Source organism: Penaeus monodon, chromosome 13, assembly GCF_015228065.2.
Source record: "Penaeus monodon isolate SGIC_2016 chromosome 13, NSTDA_Pmon_1, whole genome shotgun sequence".
Taxonomy (NCBI): domain Eukaryota; kingdom Metazoa; phylum Arthropoda; class Malacostraca; order Decapoda; family Penaeidae; genus Penaeus; species Penaeus monodon.
Genome location: NC_051398.1, coordinates 45,363,412 through 45,383,411, shown reverse-complemented (window position 1 = coordinate 45,383,411; position 20,000 = coordinate 45,363,412). Strand labels below are relative to the sequence as shown.

Sequence of the window (20,000 nt, the reverse complement as noted above, 5' to 3'; positions counted from 1 at the left end):
AATAAATTTTCTTCCAGGCTCTTTGTACTGTCTAGACCTATGTCCTCTTGGCCTGACTGAGAATGAATGTTTCCATTGTCCAATGACTGCTTTACAATAATGCTATTACTACTAAGTCCAGAACATACTTGGATAGGTTGAGATTTCACATTGTCCACAGATCTATCAACTTCATCTACATTACTTGCATTCCTTTTGTCACAACTTGCTGCAAACCCATTTTCACTCATCAGACTAACAGAACTTTCTCCAACTTCTGGCTTACTACCTTTGTCTACATTATGTGGTCTGTGTTCTGACTGGCTTTGAAGCTGTGCGGAGTCTTGTACAGGTGTGGCATATGAATTATACTCAACACTTTTGGTCTCAATTTCACCTCTTGGGACACAACTCTTGCCATTTTGGGGCAGATCTAACCCTGTACTCACACTGTCGAATGGAAGCTCTGAATGTTCTACAGAGGTGCTATCATCGGAATCATTGAATGTTGCAATACTCTGATTTTTGCTCTGTTGCAAAGTGTGATCAACATTTTGCAGCAACTGTTTGGAGTTTCTAATAAGGTCTTCAATATCCAATGATGCTAGTTCAGAATCTTCCCTCTTCGTCCAAGAAAATGAGGGGAGTGTTATACTATTGAAAGATGTGTCAGTAATACTGATATCTTCCCTTTCTTCCTCCACTTGCAACTGGTTGTCTGATGATACTGCTGACTTTGCAACCACTGAATCTACTGGTAATAAATCATTTCCATTCTTTACTGACTGGCTCACATACAGTTCATTTCCATCAGTGTCTTGTTCTACACCAGTTCCATCTGAGCAACTCACAAAAACCTCATTACTAGAACGTCCATTAATGCTACTTGAATAGCCGTCTTGTTGAGATTTTTCACCTCCATCGAGAATATCATCATTACTTTCCTTGTAATCATCTGTCACTTTTACCTCCAGCAGTGGCAAAGGATCTGGTTGGAGGTTCACATCATTCACAGATATTGAGCAACTAAAATCTTCACTCACTCCTGAAAGGGTATCACTTCCAATGCTCCTGTTGTCCTCCCCATTTGGGACATCCACTTTATTCCTCTGTTCCAAACTATGGGGTAAAGGCTGTTCCTTGCTTTTCAGTGCCTGGTTGTTGGCTAGGGCTCTCTCACTCACTGCTACAACATCGCCTGCATATCCTGAAGCTTGCACTATAGCCCCGGCACTACTCGACTTGTGCACCGTGCGCGGGATGGTATTTGTTGTGTGTCCTACTGGAGGGATGACCATAGACGTAGAGGACGGGAGGCTATGGGTGTATTCTGAGAAAATCTGAAGGTAGCTGTCAGGAAGGCATGAGGAGGAAGCTTCGGAGCAGTCAGAGCTCCCACCAAAAGAATTGAAGTCTGGGACGGTGAGGAAGTTGTTGGTGGACGGTGTTCCTTGATTGCAGGACAAGTTTGGAGAGGGTACAGGGGGTACATGGGAAGCTGTAGATGAAGTTTCACACAAGGATAGAGCTTCACTGACATAACCATCGCATTCAGATGTCTCAGTCAATAAGCGCCGGCCTGTATATGCACTGCTTGTGGTATTAAAGGCTGTGCTTACTTTTGGGTATTCATCCATGACGTAATTTCTTATGTGACTCCACAACTTTCCACCACTGTTGACCAAAGAAATTTCTTTCAGTAAGATCCAAGGCATCACATATGGATAGCATTTATTTCTATACCCATGACAATCTACATGAGAGAGTGAACAAACTCCTTACCTGATGAACTTCAGCACGAGATATATAGCACCTTCAGTCTCATGATATCGGATAATTGGCACCATAAAAGCAATGTTCTGTGGTACAACAGTCTTCATTCCACTTCCAACCCCACTCTTCACAAGGACCTGCAAGTATCATAAACTATTCAAAATCAGGAACTTGGATCTATAGGGAAAACCAGTTTCTCTCTTGGTCCGTCAAGACCGATGACTCCCAGTAACAACTAATCAGAATCCAGTCATAATGAAACTTGGGATGAGGGTCTAATGGCATAATTAATTAATTAATTAATTAAGCGAGCTATTTCTCATGTTACTTGCGCCAATATCCATTTCCACTGTCACTTGTACCTCAAATGACGAGGAAAAAGGGTTCAAAAATTGTATGTTCAACTAAGTAGGGTTTTATTCATAGTCTCATAAGTAAATACTAAACAGACACAGGATTCGCTCCTTAAGACATGAATAAACAACCTTACCTTTATTGCCACAGTGTCTCCATTAGTAGTGTCTGTGGCAATGATAATGGATCCTGCTGAGCCAGCCACTCTGTATCGCCACAGTTCCGTTGCTTGGCATTTGAGACCTGCTTCACCACTGTTATTGAGCTCTGCAGGAGGGTCTTGTCCCTGGAGAATAGTAGTTGACAATAATGAATAATAACAATGATAAATATACTACTACTAATAATATCAGTAATAAGCATGATGGCATGAATAATATTATCAATAATAAGAGCAATGATATCAATAATAACGAAAATGCTTTCAAGTGTCTCCCCTAAGAAGAAAATTTTCTTCATGACCAGAGAGAGATAACCCCAAGTGTTTCAAGTATGAAAGAAGAAGAAGAAGAAGAAGAAGAAGAAGAAGAAAAAAAAAGAGATGGGGGACTTTCCTTATGTTATGAAAGAAGAAGAAAAAAAAAAGATAAGAGTTTTCTTTACATAATGAAAGAAGAAAAAACTATAGAAGTGGAACCTTTCTTTACATTCTTAAACAAAGTAAAAAACATGCACATCCAAAAAATAAAACACCCGTACGTAACATACCCGTCCCTTTTTCTTGTCTTTCCGAGTCAGTCTGGCCATCAGCTGCTCTGCCCGCTGAAGGTACTGGGCCGTTTTCCTTCGCACAGCTTCCCTTCTGTTTCCATCTCCATCTTCTGCAAAATTAGGATTTATTTATATTTTTCCCCCCCTAAATAACAATATTCTGGAACTGGAATATAGTTTCTTTCTCTCAATGCTCCTGATATTCTTATTCTCTCTTTTACACTGTTCTCTCCAGTATTATATCTAATATTCACTGACTATGCACTTTCAGTTCAAAGTGCCAAAAATCATTGTTGAATCAGCCTAAAAATCAGAAATCAGAAAACTACAACAACAAAAACAACAAAAAAAAAAAAAAACAATAATCATTCTATCATCACATTTCAGATTACTAGTTCAAAAGTACTTACTCCAGTTAAATCACTTCAGAATATTATAGAAATTCAGACTACCTTGTGAAAACACAACTGAATACATTTGCTTTCCCTACATAAACACGGATGAAAAGATCAACTATGGTAAATATCTTAAAGACACATGCAAATCACTTGCTTCATCATGAACAACTTTTCCACATTCTGGCAACTTGACTATTCAATTCTACCTATCAATCTAACTCACTATCTGTCTACCCACCTAGCTAATCTATCTATTTACTCATTTTTTCTATTATACTTCCAACCTTTCAAAAAATAAATGTCATACTCATGACCAGCAACAAATGGAGACAAAAAAACAACAAATTTTGATAAAAGGTTGTCAAAAAATGATGGTAAATAAAGTAACCACACTAAGAAATGAACTACAAACCAGAAAAAAAATACTTTATTTTACCTTCTCATACACTATGATTTTGAAGAAAATTTTGACCTTACCCCACTCTACAAACAGATGGAAGTGCATAGCCACACAAGGTATGTTTAACCCATGGACTGTAAGGCAACACTTCTGTTTTTCCTTCTTTTATTCTTCCTCACTACATAATGCCCTTTTCAAACTACAGGGATGGATCAAAATGAATTACTGCCTCTCCATGGGTTAAAGCTCTTGTTATCCTAATTTTTCTTTATGTACATTGTATATAAAAACACACACACACACACACACACACACACACACACACACACACACACACACACACACACACACACACACACACACACACACACACACACACACACATATATATATATATATATATATATATATATATATATATATATATATATACATATATATATATATATAACCATCAGTGTGTTTGTTTGTGTTTGTGTGTTCTTCCCTGGAGCTAAAATCAGATGATCCTCTTTGTTATTTAAATTGTCATATAACTTTTTAAATTGATGCACATTTTTTGGAAGAATATTCCATGTTTCATTTGGGTCTGTTTGGAAAACTGAACTTTCTGATATCCTTACTGCCTCTTTTTTTTTTTTATGTGTATGTGTTTGCGTGTGGGTGTGTGTGTGTGTGTGTGTGTGTGTGTTGTGTGTGTGTGTGTGTGTGTGTGTGTGTGTTGTGTGTGTGTGTGTGTGTGTGTGTGTGTGTGTGTGTGTGTGTGTGTGTGTGTGTGTGTGTGTGTGTGTGTGTGTGTGTGTGTGTGCGTGCACGCGTGCGTGCGTGCGTGCATGCATGTGCGTGCTTGCGTGTGTGTGTTTGCGCTTGTGTGTTTGCGCCTGTATGTTTGCGCCTGTATGTTTGCGTGTGTGTGTTTGCGTGTGTATTTGCGTGTGTGTTTTTGCATGAAGTGTTTTTGCATGTGTGTGCTTGTATTTGTGTGCATGAGTGTATGTGTATGCATGTTCAAAGAATGACCAGAAGTAGGATAAGAGTGTCCGGCTGACTGCTTGCCGGAAGGACCCAACAGCTTGACAGTCCAATTTATAACAAATATTGTCTGTGTAGTCAAGTAGGTGACTTGATTCCACATGAGAAATACCAAATAAAATAAAGAACAGTATAAAAAGTGGTGTGCAAAATAAAAGTCAACAGGCAAGTGAAATTAATTACTTTGTATGAGAATGAGCATCAGTGTCTAAATAAGTAGATAACATATTTAAACTACACATGCAAGAATTAAATTTGTGATCCTGCACACAAGATCTCATGCAAGGGTACATTAAAAAGAGTGCAAGCCACACTTACCACACCAAAAATGTCATAGTAGACACACACACACACACACACACACACACACACACACACACACACACACACACACACACACACACACATATATATTCACTACACATTCACACAGTAAAAATGCACGCACAGAACCTGGTTACAGACTGTGCATGGTGTTGAATAAATCATATCTAAAAAATATTTTTTTAAGTTTTCATATCCAACTGTGGCCGCCGTAGGACGCCTATGATTTGTCGTTGGGTGTGGGGTGACTGATACCACTGCGTAGCACTCGCTTAAGATTTATTCGGTAGCGGTCAAACCTGTTAATTAATACATCGATTATAGGAATGCGTGCATACAATACATAAAACCACTAATAACAACATATATTAGAATATAAGATAAAGAACTTCCTACAATATTAGATACATACGCATTGCGGGAACAGTCAGAATATCAGTGATTCCGTTTTATGGCGTCTTGACGGCACGGAGGTTCTCCTCGAACTGCCCTCACCCTTTAAACATACATATGCTGCGACGTCAAGTAACATTCTACTTCATATGTTATACATTAGTTGGGTCATGATCCCACTATCTCCCAGCATCGATCACATGAAGAGCCACCATCACTTCCTAGGGAACGACCCCTCACACAAACAAGTTCTGACAGGTCAGCTCTTATGGTTGATATGGACCATGTGTTGACCCGGCGGTCACAACCGACTAGGCCTCCTCGAGGAGGTTGTGACACAGAAGATGAATTTTATACGATACAGCCTCTCCGTTGTATTTGTTACAGAATAAGTGATATCAGAAAATATGAGTATGTGATTTACCAGCGGGCGGCTACACTCCCCCTTTGCTCCATGTGGAGCACCAAATAACCCGGTTAGGATAATGATGCTTAAGAGGCAAAACTTCACTATGGGTCTGACGAGGACTCCAAAAACTAGTCCGGACTTTTGCCTTTCTCACGAGGCCTCTTCACCGGCTATACCCTCCGTCACCCTCCCTAGCCTCCATGTTTCCCTGGGAGTATGTTGTTCGACAATGAGGACAAGGCTCTTCTTGAAGATTTCTGGATGGCTCAATTGTTTCTGTCTCATCTAAATTTGTGTTCAGGTTTTCAGCTTTCCCATCTTCCCCCAGAACCTATCTGCTGGGACTTTGCAGGGATCCAGGCTCGCCATATGTGTTGTCAAGTGAAGCATTGTCATCTGTCTGCACCGGGATACCATCCCCTACACTCATCCTCGGGCATGGTTAGGGGTCAAAGCTTCTGGTTCTGTGACATCGCCCGGGATCGCGGTAATAGGGCGGCTGTTCATTGTGGCTTCTACTTCACAAAATAAGGTTCGTAGTCGATCATCATCTATTCTCGATGCTATGATCGAAGAGAGAATCTTCCGTATGGTTCGATCTGCCGTCCCACCAACCCTCCCATGTGGGATGCTGCGGGGGGTTGGAAAAACCCACTCAATGCCCTCTGTTTACATGTGTCATCAAGGATTTGTTCTTAGACCAGGCAGACTTTTGCTCGGAGCTCCTTTTCACCCCTCAAGAAGTTTGTTCCTCTATCAGAGTAGATCTTCATGGGGGTTTCCTCTACGGGCTATAAGCACATAAGTGCGTTTGAGAGAAAGGTGCTAGCATCTAGAGACTTCAAGGGTTCAATATGGACAGCCCTGGTGCTGAAGCATGTAAGACACAACCAAATCGCTTCTCTGTGTGTCTTTTACATACTACATGAAATGGGCCAAAACAATCCACTCAGTGTGGTAGAAAGGGGGGTGCCACGGTGTAACTCGTTCGACAGGTAAATCTCCTTGCCTCTGAGTCAGGGGTTTGCTATTTACTCTCCGGCAGGTGAAACATTTTACGTAGTATTCGGTCGATAAAGGCTACCCGCCACTATCCAATATTTCCTCCGTAATTCTGCTAAGGTGTGTTCTCTGCCAGAGTCCCTCGCATGGAAACATGAATGTCTTGAACTATTAAGGGGGTTACAGGATGATCTTTCGGTAAGATCAGTGGCCTTTTAGAATTCGGTCGACATATTCATCGACTCTCCGTCCACCTACACGTAACATGCCTGGTCATCCAAGTGGGGTTCCAAACGATAAAGGCGGCTTGCCTTCAAATTTTTTCTCTCTTCAATATGTCCAACTCTTCAGAAAGAGGTCATTTGCACTTGTTCTGATGAAAACCCCATCCTCGCCGCTTGGATCTCCATAACGCTGAGGTTAGAGTCCTGGGGGTGAACACTTTTTTCTGCATGCTGAACAGAATCTACGTAGCCATGCTACAATTCGCTGCAGCTTATCCCACGAGGAATATCGCTCAAACAGTGGGTCCACAGGTGCGACTTAATTGCGCCAGCTGCAATGTTTATTGTCATATTCTTAACTTCAGGATCATCATTTGAAATCCCAGGAAGTTCTGGTGGAAGAGGCCAGGAGGTTTGGGTAAGAGGAGAAATTCTCCCCCTTTCCTTCCACCCTTTCTTTGCATTAACTCTATAGCTGATAGACCTCTGGAAGCAGGATCAGCTGGTTGAGCCCTGATCTTACATGTCTCCACTTTTGGGGGAGATGAATTTTTGTGTATAATCCCCACTCGATTCGAAACGAATGTGTGGAATCGACGGGGGTGTTTTTGATGTACTGCAGAACAATAGTACTATCAGTCCAGAACACGGAGTCATCAATAGGAAAAGAGAGCTCCTTCCGCAATTTTGCATCTGATGTGGCTGCCAGGACTGCTGCTGACAACTCCAGTCGGGGATGGTGGTTGTCTTTATTGGAGCCAGTCTTTTTCTTGCCAACATGAGAGCACAGTGAGTGATGCCCGACACATCTTGTATCCTCAAGTAAGAAGCGGCTGCAAACGCCTTTGGGATGCACACAGAAATGATGTAGCTGCACACTGCCGATTTTTCCAAAGATTCATAGGCACTATGCACCTGTGACACAGAAGCCTTCCAATTCCCTTGTTCACTGAGCCATGCATTCCATTTTACGGAAATTCTGTGAGCTAAGCCTTCATCCCATCCTCGTTGACGTCTCACTTTTTCTTGGTAGATCATCTTTGCTCTCACCGTGAATGGGGCTAACAAGCCGAGCGGGTCATATACTGACCCATGACGCTTAGCAATACCTCTTTTTGAGATCGGTTTGTTCGGTACAGTACTCTGATCTGAAGCACATCACTTCCAGGCTCCACAGGACTCCAAGCTCTGTCAGTTGGTAGGTCCTGTTTTGTCAGATCAATATTTTTAACAGGAGGACTCCTGTCCTCCTGTGGGATCGCGGTAATAACCTTTTTGAGTTTGACATCCACTTAGTTAAGTGAAAGCCACTGTGTTTTAGGTGGTCCTTTCAATGCTTTGCCTGGTGAATGGCCGTTGCTTCATTCTCGACAGACATCAAGAGGTCAATCTACATAGAAGTTCTTTTTACATTGCAAATTTGATTTTAGATAGTGTCCTTAGGAGAGCAAATGACGCACATGCGGGGCTCCAAACCCCTCCAAATAAGTGCACAGTCATGCGATACACCTTCGGCCTCGCAGAGAAACCCCCCTTGGCCACCACAAGAACCTTAGAACATCACGGCCCTTGGGGTGCCCTTTTACCGGGTGAAACATAGCCTTGATATCAGCAGCTACGCAACTCTTTTTTCTCAAAAACCGGAGCAGTATGCCCAGAAAGGTCATTCATCAGGTCCGGCCTTGCATGACCTGTTTATTTAGGGTGGTGCCTTTAAAGGAAGCAGCACAGTCGAACACTATGCGTATTTCTCAGGTTTGTTAGGATTTAATACCCGGGGGGTGTGGTAGGTACATGTCTTCCCTGGCGGTCCTACTCCCTTTGCTTGCTCAGCATGTCCTTCTTGGAGTAACTTCTCCATTTCTGCTACATATTTAGCCTCAGGGTTCATCCCTTTGAAGACGTGTTTTTTTGGCCGGCAAGTCGTCTTTTCACCATTATCCAATTGTCTGGAAGTTGGGGCTCAGTTCCTTAAAGGGAATTGGGAATTATGATGTCCATCAACCATGGTTCCCTCTTTGTCCCACAGATGTAGGACTTGATAGTCCCCCATTGGGTCTTCCCTTTTCGTCTGGGGTGCTCCTCTCCGAGGGTCCCAAAATCTTTTTAGCTGATCACCAAACATGGTGCTCGTGCTGTGGTACAGGGCACTTCACTTATGTAGGTTCCAAAATTTGTTGCTCCCAGTGATCTGCTCACTGGACCATTAACCACCCATCCTAATTTTGTCCTAACAGGAAAGGGTTCTCCTCCTCTTCCCCTTCTGACCTCCAGAGGGGATTTAAGCGCTGAGGGAGCTCCTGTCCGATCATAACTCGAACTGCAGTCTGGTGGATTTTCCTGTGTAGGAACCAGGTCTCGTAGGTGTGGCCAGCGAGCGGTGTTCAATTGGGTCGCTTTACGTTGATCAGACCTTCAGGGAAGGAGTCGAGGCGATCACCTGACGGATCGCATAGTGTATTCTTTCCTGTGGACAGTCCCTTGACCCTGAGATCAAAACCCGTTTGGCGTCATGGTAAGTTTCCCGTGTCAGTGTAGTAATCACCGTTTCCTCTCTTCTCTCCTTTGGGCCCAAGCATTTCTACTACTTGGGTGGAACAGAAAGAGCGGGAACTACCGGAGTCCAGCAAAGGGACATGTCATTAGGTTTGGACCATCGTTGTCTTCAGCGGCTTTTAATATCACTTGAACGATGGGGAGGGCCACTTCACCCTTACAGCTCCCCTCTGTGCCGTCGGTGTCCTCCGTAAATGGTTTCTTGTCATTGTTGTTGTGAGGCTGTAGCTTCAAAAAGTCTGTCCCAGTCTTTCGTTTTCACCATTATTTTTGGGGGGCACTTTGGTTATCATGTAACCACCGTGAATGCTTTCCTCCACAAACCATTAATGTCGCACGGTTTCGCCTTACATTCTTATATAGGTGGTTTTCCCTAAGGCATATGAAGCATCTCCTCTGAGCTGTCACTAATTTTTGCGATGCTCCAGGGGAGTGACTTGAATACAGGGCACATAAAAATGGGGTGGGCTCTGTACACAAACGACATTGATCACCTCGTTTCCAGGGTTCAAAAATTAGTTTTTTTTGAATAGTCCTACATCTCCCAGTTTGTTGTTTTGGCACGGACGTGAATGCTCGTCTGGGAAAGGTATCTACGATCTTAACTTCTCGGCCTCGTTTGCATCACGGAACTGGGTCTTGGAAAATGCCAGAGGGTTTGTGGGCACGCCTCTAGTGCGGCGTCCATCTCCTTCTGTAAGAATTTCTTTACGTTTTTCAAACGAGGAATCTTCGATCGCCTTTTGCCAGTCCAAATGGCATGCCACTTGGATTGGAGTCGATCGTCCATTCTGTCCACCAGACTTCTCACCCCCATGTGGGTTGTCAATATGGCTCAGCTTCCCAATTTTCTTTGCAAAAAGAATAGGGACGTCAGATTTAGGCACACCTCCGGATGACCTCATGGTCACCTTCCCTCACACGTGGCCCGCTTGTTAGCTCTACTTCATGCGACTCATGTACAATTTTTATCTCCATATTTCGTATCAAGGATTTTTAGTGTGTCTTTAAGCCCTCCTTCTTTGGCAGTCCCCATACAGTGAGTAAAGTACCTTTTTACCTTTGTGTCGCAAGATCAAATAAGCGGTTCAGTTTTACCCGTGGGGCATTGAGGTGCGAAGTACTTCTTGCTCAAATCGACTGCGGAAGGCCCAATACTCCTCAGGGCTACTTCCATTTAGCTTGGGGAGTTTTTCTTGCAACATTTGTATTACCTCCACTAATGTTTTTTTGTCAGCACCTTGATCGGATGGTTTTGAGCGGGAGGGGGTTCTTCTGGGATTTTCGAGGTTTTCGTTTTGGCCGTGTGATATGGAAACATCATCAACTTGAAGTTCAGTAGTGCTGTTTTTTTCGAAGCGTTTAGATCTCCACCGTTTTTTTGTCGATGCTCGAGTATTCTGGGTCGTGTCTGAGCAGCTGTCCTCATCACTTGGGGATTCTGATGTAAGTATTTTTGTCGCCTTGGGTTTCCGGTTTTATTGTCCCTCGTCATCACTCGAAGATTCTGAAGCAGAGTCCTTATGGCTTTCTTTCCTCACGAGGTCTCTCCGGATCCTTTTAATTTCCCCCTAACGTCACTCCATAGGATTACAGAGTCGCCCTACGACTTTCTGAAATGGGGGCTCAACTGGGCAGAGTTGATGACGGGGTAGACTTGGGAACTTTCCTTCCCCCTACGTTTTGCTCATTGGACTAAGAGGATCCCTTCTCCAGAGTTGATAATGGAGTAGACCTGGGGGCTTTCTTCCCTCTTGACATTCCAGGAGCAGGAAGGGCAAGGGGTGTTTCTTCACTTTTTCTTCCCTTCCTCGCAAAGGGCTCTCGGAGTCCCTTTAATTCTTCCATAACATCACTCCATAGGATGACAGGGTCTGCTATGCGACTTTCCGAGTGAGGTTCATGCTGGCCAGGTTGTCGATGGGTAGGCTCGGGAACTTTCCTTCCCCCCATATTTGCTCATTGGACTAAGAGGAGTCCCTTTCCAGAATTGATGATGGAGCAAACCTGGGGGCTTCCCTTCCCCTTTTGACATTCCAGGACCAAGAGGTGCGAGAGTCGTTTTTTCACCTGTTCTTCCACATTAGGTTCGCAATTTTTCAGATCTCTTATATCCTTGTCTGACCACACCACATCGTCTTAGCAGTGTCTATTTCTACCTCCATCCTTTTTTGCGTCCACCGACTATTTCCAGCGGGAGATGTGTCTCTGACATCTGATCAACACCGTGTGGGTTTCCTGTTTTTAGTCAATGAACTCTGCAAGAATGCAGCACCGTGGGTTTTTTACTCTGCAGGAATGCCGCACCGAGGGTATTTGACTCTGCAAGAATGCGCACCGAGGGTATTTGACTCTGAAGAAGCAGCACCGAGGGTATTTGACTTTTGCAAGAATGCAGCACCCAGGTATTGACTCTGCAAGAATGCAGCACCGAGGGTATTGACTCTGCAAGAATGCAGCACCGAGGGTATTTGACTCTGCAAGAATGCAGCACCGAGGTATTGACTCTGCAAGAATGCAGCCCGAGGGTATTTTTAATCTGCAAGAATGCAGCACCGAGGGTATTTGACTCTGCAAGAATGCAGCACCCGGGTTATTTGACACTTAATAAAACACAACACTGTGGTTTTCAACTCCTTAACGAACACAACACTGTGGGTTTCAACTCCTTAACGAACACAACACTGTGGGTTTTTTTAACTCCTTAACGAACAAACACTGTGGGTTTTCACTCCTTAATAAACACAACACTGCACTGTGGTTTTTTTAACTCTTAATAAACACAACACTGGGTTTAACTCCCTTAATAAACACAACTTAATAAACCAACACCCTGGATTTTACTGTATGACCACCGCACACTGATTCTAACACATCACACGATATCGCAATTTTTCCCTTTGTAGAGTGAAGTGTTACGCACGCAAGAACACCCAAAAGTGGGGCACGAACACTACAAACCGTTTTACATTCTCGTAAATCGCGCGAGTAGTTTCCGTAGAGTTTTTTTTTGACTGGTGGTTTTCAGCAGCCCCCGCGCGCTGCCCTTTTTCCGTCCGTCGCCGACAGGGATGTACCTCACTGTCGACTCCGTGTTTGGTCGTTGGTAATTGCACCCTTTGCGTTTGACTGTGGCCGCCGTAGGACGCCTTGATTTGTGTTGGGTGTGGGGTGACTGATACCACTGCGTAGCACCGTTAAGTTTATTCGGTAGCGGTCAAACCTGTTAATTTAATACATCGATTATAGGAATGCGTGCATACATACCTAAAACCACTAATAACAACATATATTAGAATTAAGATAAAGAACTTCCTACAATATTAGATACATAAGCATTGCGGGAACAGTCAGAATATCAGTGATTCCAGTATTCTATGGGCGTCTTGACGGCACGGAGGTTCTCCTCGAACTGCCCTCACCCTTTAAACATACATATGCTGCGACGTCAAGTAACATTCTACTTCATATGTTATACATTAGTTGGGTCATGATCCCACTATCTCCCAGCATCGATCACATGAAGAGCCACCATCACTTCCTAGGGAACGACCCCTCACACAAACAAGTTCTGACAGGTCAGCTCTTATGGTTGATATGGACCATGTGTTGACCCGGCGGTCACAACCGACTAGGCCTCCTCGAGGAGGTTGTGACACAGAAGATGAATTTTATACGATACAGCCTCTCCGATTGTAGTGTTACAGAATAAGTGATATACAGAATAATATGAAGTATGTGATTTACCAGCGGCGGCTACACCAACTTTCCTCATCACTCTTGAAATATATATAACAAGTTTGCTTATTTACATGGTCATCTTCAAATTTCTACAATGAAAAAAAAAAAAAAAAGTTCTTTCATCATGTTCCAAATATACAATTTTAGAATACATCTAACTTTGTGTTAGTATATTCAAATTAAAATTTTCTATCTCTTGTAACTCTTATACCTTTATAATTGGAATAAAAATAAAAATACACATTACAATAAACAATTATGCAAACAAAGATGACCATTCAAATAAAATCCAAATCCAAGTATAAATAGAAAAGGAAAGGAGGAGAAAAAAAAAAAAAAAAAAAAAAAAAAAATCATTGAACCAATTATCAAAACAAACAAAAACATCTCAAACAAAGACAGGATCTCCTTATACAAGCTCAACCTCATGCAACAAGAATAATGAGCAAACTACCCACCTAGCTCTACCTTACTAAGCAAAAAAAGAAAAAAGAAAAAAAAAAATCATGGAAGCCAAATTAGGTGTCAACAGTGACAATGATGGCAATAAGTTTACCTCTTTTTTTTCCTTGTCCCTCGGGTGGATTAGCTGCACGACAGGTATAGAAACTGGGTTTACTACAGTTGAAGTTAGCATACAGAGGAATACGAACACGTTTGTATTTTCTTGACAATCAGAAAAGTAGATTTTGAAGGCCAGCGGTCAGTAATAAAAAATAGGTTTGTTTCTAGATAATTTAGTCTATGCAAAGGGATATTATTCATATAATACTCAGACTACATTACAGCTCTACTATGTTCACATCTTCCACAGATGGTCTATATTAAAGGGTAAAAAAAAAAAAAAAAAGGTTTTGTAGTCTGTAGAAACTGTTATCATAGTTTCATAGCTTCACTGTTTTCAGCAAAATTCCAAGTAATGGTTTCTTAACACACTGAAATCTAATAAAATCATACTAACCCTTTAAGGAATGCCAAAGGGACAGACCAAGTTGCATAATAACTCTTACTACATAATATGTCCAACCTTAGTTACTGCTGTTTTCAAACATTTAAATTATGACAGTCATGCAATAGCTCTTGCAAAAAAAAAAACATAGTCCACCTTTACTTTCTCCTCTCCATCTTTAGGTTATAAAGTTAAAGTAATAAGATTTGGCCCAATAAGCAAATTAAAGCAATGAGAAAGAGGCAAACATTTCAGTGAAAGGAGGAGAAAAGTAAAGAGATACTGGATAAGGCAAGTTCTTCATTAGTAATGTATTACCCTCCTCTTTCTTTCCATATTTTTGCTTTCATTTTGACTGCTATACCTGGTTGGTCATCATACAACAGCCTAAGCATATAAAGGTTAGTGACAGGCAGTTTAACTTTCAATTTAAAACATTCTGGACATTATGGAATACAAGGAACACAACATTAAACATTTACTCATCTCATCCTCTAGTGATTCATGCAAACAGCAGTGAGATCACAAGTGGAGTTGAAAGTCACGACTGACAAAATCACAACAGATAACATTTACTGCGGGTGTTGATTTTCTTTGTCTTTGTGAAAGAGGATAAAATATGACAAGTATTGTGTTTTTCAATCTTGTGTATTTGTTTGCAAAGAAAGAATGAGGTTACTGAAGAATTACTGCTTGAAGAGAAATAAAAGATATATGGATAAGAGCATGTAGGAATACCAAAAGAAGGGAAAACAATACTGGTCTTTTTCTGTTAGCACAAATATGACAAACATGTTTATGCAACTCAGTACCTTGAAAGATGACACAGCTATTACTGCTATGCAAGAAATATATCTTAAAAAATAAAAAATAAAACAGAACAAAATAAACATGATAATATATGACTCATTTGAAGTTCACTTCCACATCTGGTACTTAAATAAGTGAATTTTGACTAAATTAGTCAGCTACCGATACTAACCTTGTACTCCCTGAAGAAGTGTTCCAACACCTTCTTTGTACATATTGAGGGCCTGTTTATAGTCTTTCTGCTGTTCATACTGCTGCGCCTGTGAGATCTGCTCTGCTGCAACAAATATATACTGAGCTTTGGCAACATCTTCTGGGCTTGGAATCTTGGCTTTTGGAATGACCGGAGTCACTGTTTTGGTTAATGGTGTGAGTGGAGTGAGTGGTACAGAATTCTTTCTTGAGGCATTGCTCACAGTTCTGGTGACATCTAGAGGTGGCAGTGAGTGGCCCATTTCCTTTCTTGGTGCAGGATATATATCTGCAGGATACTCACAATGGGCCTCCTGTGCATCTAGCTCTGGATAGGGCTTCTGGTGCTGCTTGGGGGAATTGTGTACTGGATTCTCATACACACAGAAAGGCTGTGAAGATATGCTTGACAGAGATGAGGTAGATGGATGTCGTTCTCCCTGCCCAGGTATGTGTTCCATTCCACTCTTACCCATACTAGGAAAGCTAAAGACACTGTCCTCCCCACTGGCTGCATTCCAACTAGGGTCAGAAATTCCTCTTGGGCTTTCCTCAGTTGGTTTATTTGGCACTACATTTTTGTGATTTTGAATAGCATGGCTTCCCTCTGTGTCCGTTCTCTTGACAACACCATTTGTGGCAGTAGGGGTAGGTGCCTCACTCTGAGAACTATGTGGAGCACTTTCTTTTAGCCTATTTGTTGCAGCATCAAAGACAGGAAACACAGGAGCATCGGGAAAAGAGTTAGTGACTGATGGAGAGTCCAAGCTAGAGCACAGACTGAAGTCATCTTCTCCATCACTCAACTGGGAATATAAGGATGAGGACCCTTGTATGCCAAGAGTAGTAGCCAAAGCCTCTGATTCCTTTGATCTGATGTAGTTGAAAGAGAGATGCAGTTAATAGAGTATTTAAAAGCATTTACATTTAATCATTTAGTTTCCTCTATATATTTAATATAAAATTATTTGGCATTACCTCTTTATCATTTTTTATGATTATCTACTGCTGAAATTTGAGCTCTTTAACATGCACAAAGTGATTGTTTACAAATATCTTTAATTTTCTGTGATTTTGGTTCTCTATATAAAAGAGTATTCAAAGTTAGTTATCATTGGCAAGTCTGGACGGCAGGAATTCTAAATGCAGTCCTTAATCTTACTATTAAGAGAATTCTAATCTTTAATTACCTTCCCTTGGAATCCTTTCTTGTACTGATGGCCACTTGTGATTTATGTGTACTACTTTCTTCATTCTGGAACATTAATGATCATGGAATTCACACAGATTATATTTGTGACTTGTTCTGTAGTATGTGGAGAGTCAAACAGAAGTATGTATAGAGAACATCATCATTTCACTGTGTGAGCAACTTGATATGGTGGGTTATTTACCTTACATATGCACAAATTACAGAATTCCAAACCCAAGAGGATGATTTTCCCCCTAGAAATGGGAGGAAGAACTCCACAAAGACATTCAAAACTCCATAGCACTCACCTGGAAGAACTTTGTGAAGGCCTCAGAGGTGAAGAGGGGGTTGTGCTGCCCAATGAACTTTAGGAGACTCAAAGCTGCCTGTCTTCTTGTTTCTACCACGTCTGCTTCGAACCTGTGTAATTGCAGACAGCACTCTTAATATCATGTGGAGAGTAGGGAAAAATGTAAAGATGTTTCTTATATGTAACTGATTAATAAAGGGGGTTACAGCAGTGAAAACACCATGTGAATGATAGCTGCAACATGTATAGCAGACAAGCCTTTCAAAAACTTACTTGGTAACCAGTTTTCTGGCTCTAACGGGCATCAGAGAAGAAAGAGATAAGACAGCAGACATGAATATTATTATAACAAACACATATGCAGTACCCTCTATGCAGAAACAGAATAATATACCACATATATACACACATACATACATAGCACTACAAATCTTTACATGGGTGAACATACCTAAATAAATCAAGTAAAATAAATATCAAACAATCTACAATCAAAGGCTATTACAGAAACAAAACAAAATAATCCATACTTCTCACAATCAGTGAATTACCTATTGAGAATGGTCGCCCTTGGGAATGGTGGAAGCTGACCAGGGAGGCCGAGTTTATGGTGGAGCTCTGCTATAGCCTTATGCAGTCGTCTGAATTCTGAATATCTGCGCCACACTATGACAGATGTTGATGCTTCTGGGCTACTTCTGAGGAATACCTGGAAATAATGAAAAAGGAAAGGTAAGACCATGTTTGTTAATCTAAAACACTCAAAAAAAAAAAAAAAAAAAAAAAAAAAAAAAAAAAAAAAAAAAAAGATACACAACCTCCCATTGTATAAGACTACAATATGGAACAGGACCATAATTTGATCCAAGCATACAGCTTATTTATATAATCTTAAAACAATACTAAAAAAAGTAATAATCACATTTTGATGAAATTATATGTAAATATATGTATGCAGTAACTCCAAAGTCTTCATTCATCAAAACATACAGTCACACAGGAAACTTGTATTTATCAAGCATTCTGTAATATTCATAAATCTAATAAAAGATGCATACAAACCTAATTCTGATGGGAAAGTGTGGTGTTCACTGTACTATTGTTTTGCAAAATGTATCAACAACAGATCGCTCTGCAAGTGAAGGCAAGTAGTTTCTATACTTCATGCGAGTGTGATTGTGGGCCAGGCCAATATGCCATACACCAGGAATGTCTCCACTCAAACAAGCCTAATACCCAGATTTTCATCCAAGTGATAAAGTGAGAGACCTGGATCCACTGGATTGAAAGAAGAGACATATATCGTTGATGTAAAATAATCAACCTTTTACCTCCTTCAACTATCTTACTACTTCATCCAATACAAATTTGGTCAATATGTATAAGAGGGTAGTGGTATATTTTCAAAACAATTTTGATTTTTTTTTTGCATGAAATCTGTTGCTTTCAATGATTTTAGGTGCTGTTCCTTGTGCAAATGAATTGTTGAGGAGATATTATCACCATCTCCATCGATAATCTTGATTTGACAGTCCTGATAGCAGGGGAGGGTATGAAGTATATCAGGAAAATTATGGGGTAAAACAGGCTAAAATAGAATGAATACAGAAAAGAATAAAATAACCATGAAAAATGATAAAAATCGCAATGTGAAACTCTATGGACCCGCCTGCCATCTCTGAAAGCCTAAAGGCCGATGTGCCAACTTTCAAATTACTCTATGGGTATCTAACCAATCTTTCAATTAAATCTATGGCCATAACACCACCAAAAGCCCCTTGCCTTTCCCTAGCCAGGGGGCTCTACCCCCGGAACTCCATGGTTGTTAGACAAACCATCCTAACCCAACATCCAACCTAACCTAACATTGTGGTATATATTCCCTAGCCAGGGTATATACTACCCCTATGGTAGTATATATGCCTAGCCAGGGGGCTCTGCCCCCTGGACCCCATGGTAATATATGTACTTAGCCTAGCATTTTTTTTATGCTATATGCTCTATGATATAGTAATGATTGTAATAATATGAGTTGGTGAAAATGACATACCTTTATACAGCAAGAATGTTGATCTTTTTACATTCCATTGAATATCTGAATTTTGAATTGCTCTTTTTGCCATTTGGGAAACTTAATGAGCTCAGATATCAAATGGGGATGCTTACTAATGTATATGCCTTCTTCCTTGCCACTGTATAGTCTTTAGAATAACCCAGAATTGATGTAACACTAAAAACAAAACATTTCTCACTGGTGCTCATCAAGGATGGAGTCTCTTGGTGCTATTAAAAGACCTGGTCATGAAACTGTGCATGTGCAGATTATTGTACAGAACTGTATGAACAAATCTTAAAACCCACAAAAGAAATAGAGAAAGGACATGTTAAAAGCTTAAATATGGAAAAGCAGACACTGATAATTACCCAAAAATCCTTTTACCAACTGTGATACATGAACTACTTGGCATATCGCAGTAATGAGTTATGCAGTCAGTGTAGAATTCATCCTTGCAATGTAAACAAGATGAGTGACTTTGAAAAACTGGGCGATCTTCCCTGATCTTATACATATAGCACACTTGGGAAGCATTTGCACACATATTGCCATGGAAGAACTTTGTCATGGTTTGTATCATTCAATAATTTCATATAGGTTTTATTACCTGACTCTGCCACTATTTCCAACTACATATTGTTCCAATTCTACCTACACTGAACAGACAAAATGGAAAGGATAGGACTAGAGAGCCATTTGTTCAGCATTCTAAGATCTAGACATATGATGCATACACTGAGTGCATACGTCTATATAAGGTCATTTGGAAAGTTAGATGACTTTCGATCTATATTCATTAAGGGTACTGTATTAACACAATCAAACCACCTCTCTCGTTTCATGTCTTAAATGATTTTTTTCTAAAGGAATGGACTTAAGATGGCTAATTGGCATTATTACATATTCATCCATCGAAAAGCTTTAAACTAAAAACCAAACACCATGGTAAGACATTCGATAGTATAGAAAAAAAAATACTGGTCAGCCTTGATCGGGTCAGATCTCTCAGTCCCTCCCCTCGGGCCTTAAAACCTCAAAATCACTCACTCACACACACTTATCCGCCCCTTTCTAAACGTCCTCACGAACTCCTGGACTGAAACTCACCGTTGACTTGACCTGGTAGATCGTGTATCCCTTGGGGTGCCTTTTGGTCTCGGAAACGTCAAAAACTCTGACCCAGGGATCTGTTTTG

The 20,000-nt window shown here is 41.0% G+C and overlaps 1 protein-coding gene across 1 annotated transcript in view; it reads right to left on the bottom strand.

The window, feature by feature from the left end:
* Positions 1–20,000, bottom strand: part of LOC119580364 (ribosomal protein S6 kinase delta-1-like) — a 21,738-nt gene that overhangs the window by 1,704 nt on the left and 34 nt on the right. The window contains exons 1-9 of the mRNA XM_037928471.1: positions 19,913–20,000; positions 17,301–17,458; positions 16,748–16,859; positions 16,438–16,502; positions 15,228–16,120; positions 2,815–2,927; positions 2,243–2,392; positions 1,762–1,889; positions 1–1,653 (exon numbers count right to left, since the gene is read on the bottom strand). The exon at positions 1–1,653 is cut by the window's left edge and continues 174 nt beyond it; the exon at positions 19,913–20,000 is cut by the window's right edge and continues 34 nt beyond it. Of these exons, the coding sequence (XP_037784399.1) occupies positions 1–1,653; positions 1,762–1,889; positions 2,243–2,392; positions 2,815–2,927; positions 15,228–16,120; positions 16,438–16,502; positions 16,748–16,859; positions 17,301–17,458; positions 19,913–20,000 (3,360 nt within the window). The remainder of the gene's footprint in view (positions 1,654–1,761; positions 1,890–2,242; positions 2,393–2,814; positions 2,928–15,227; positions 16,121–16,437; positions 16,503–16,747; positions 16,860–17,300; positions 17,459–19,912) is intronic.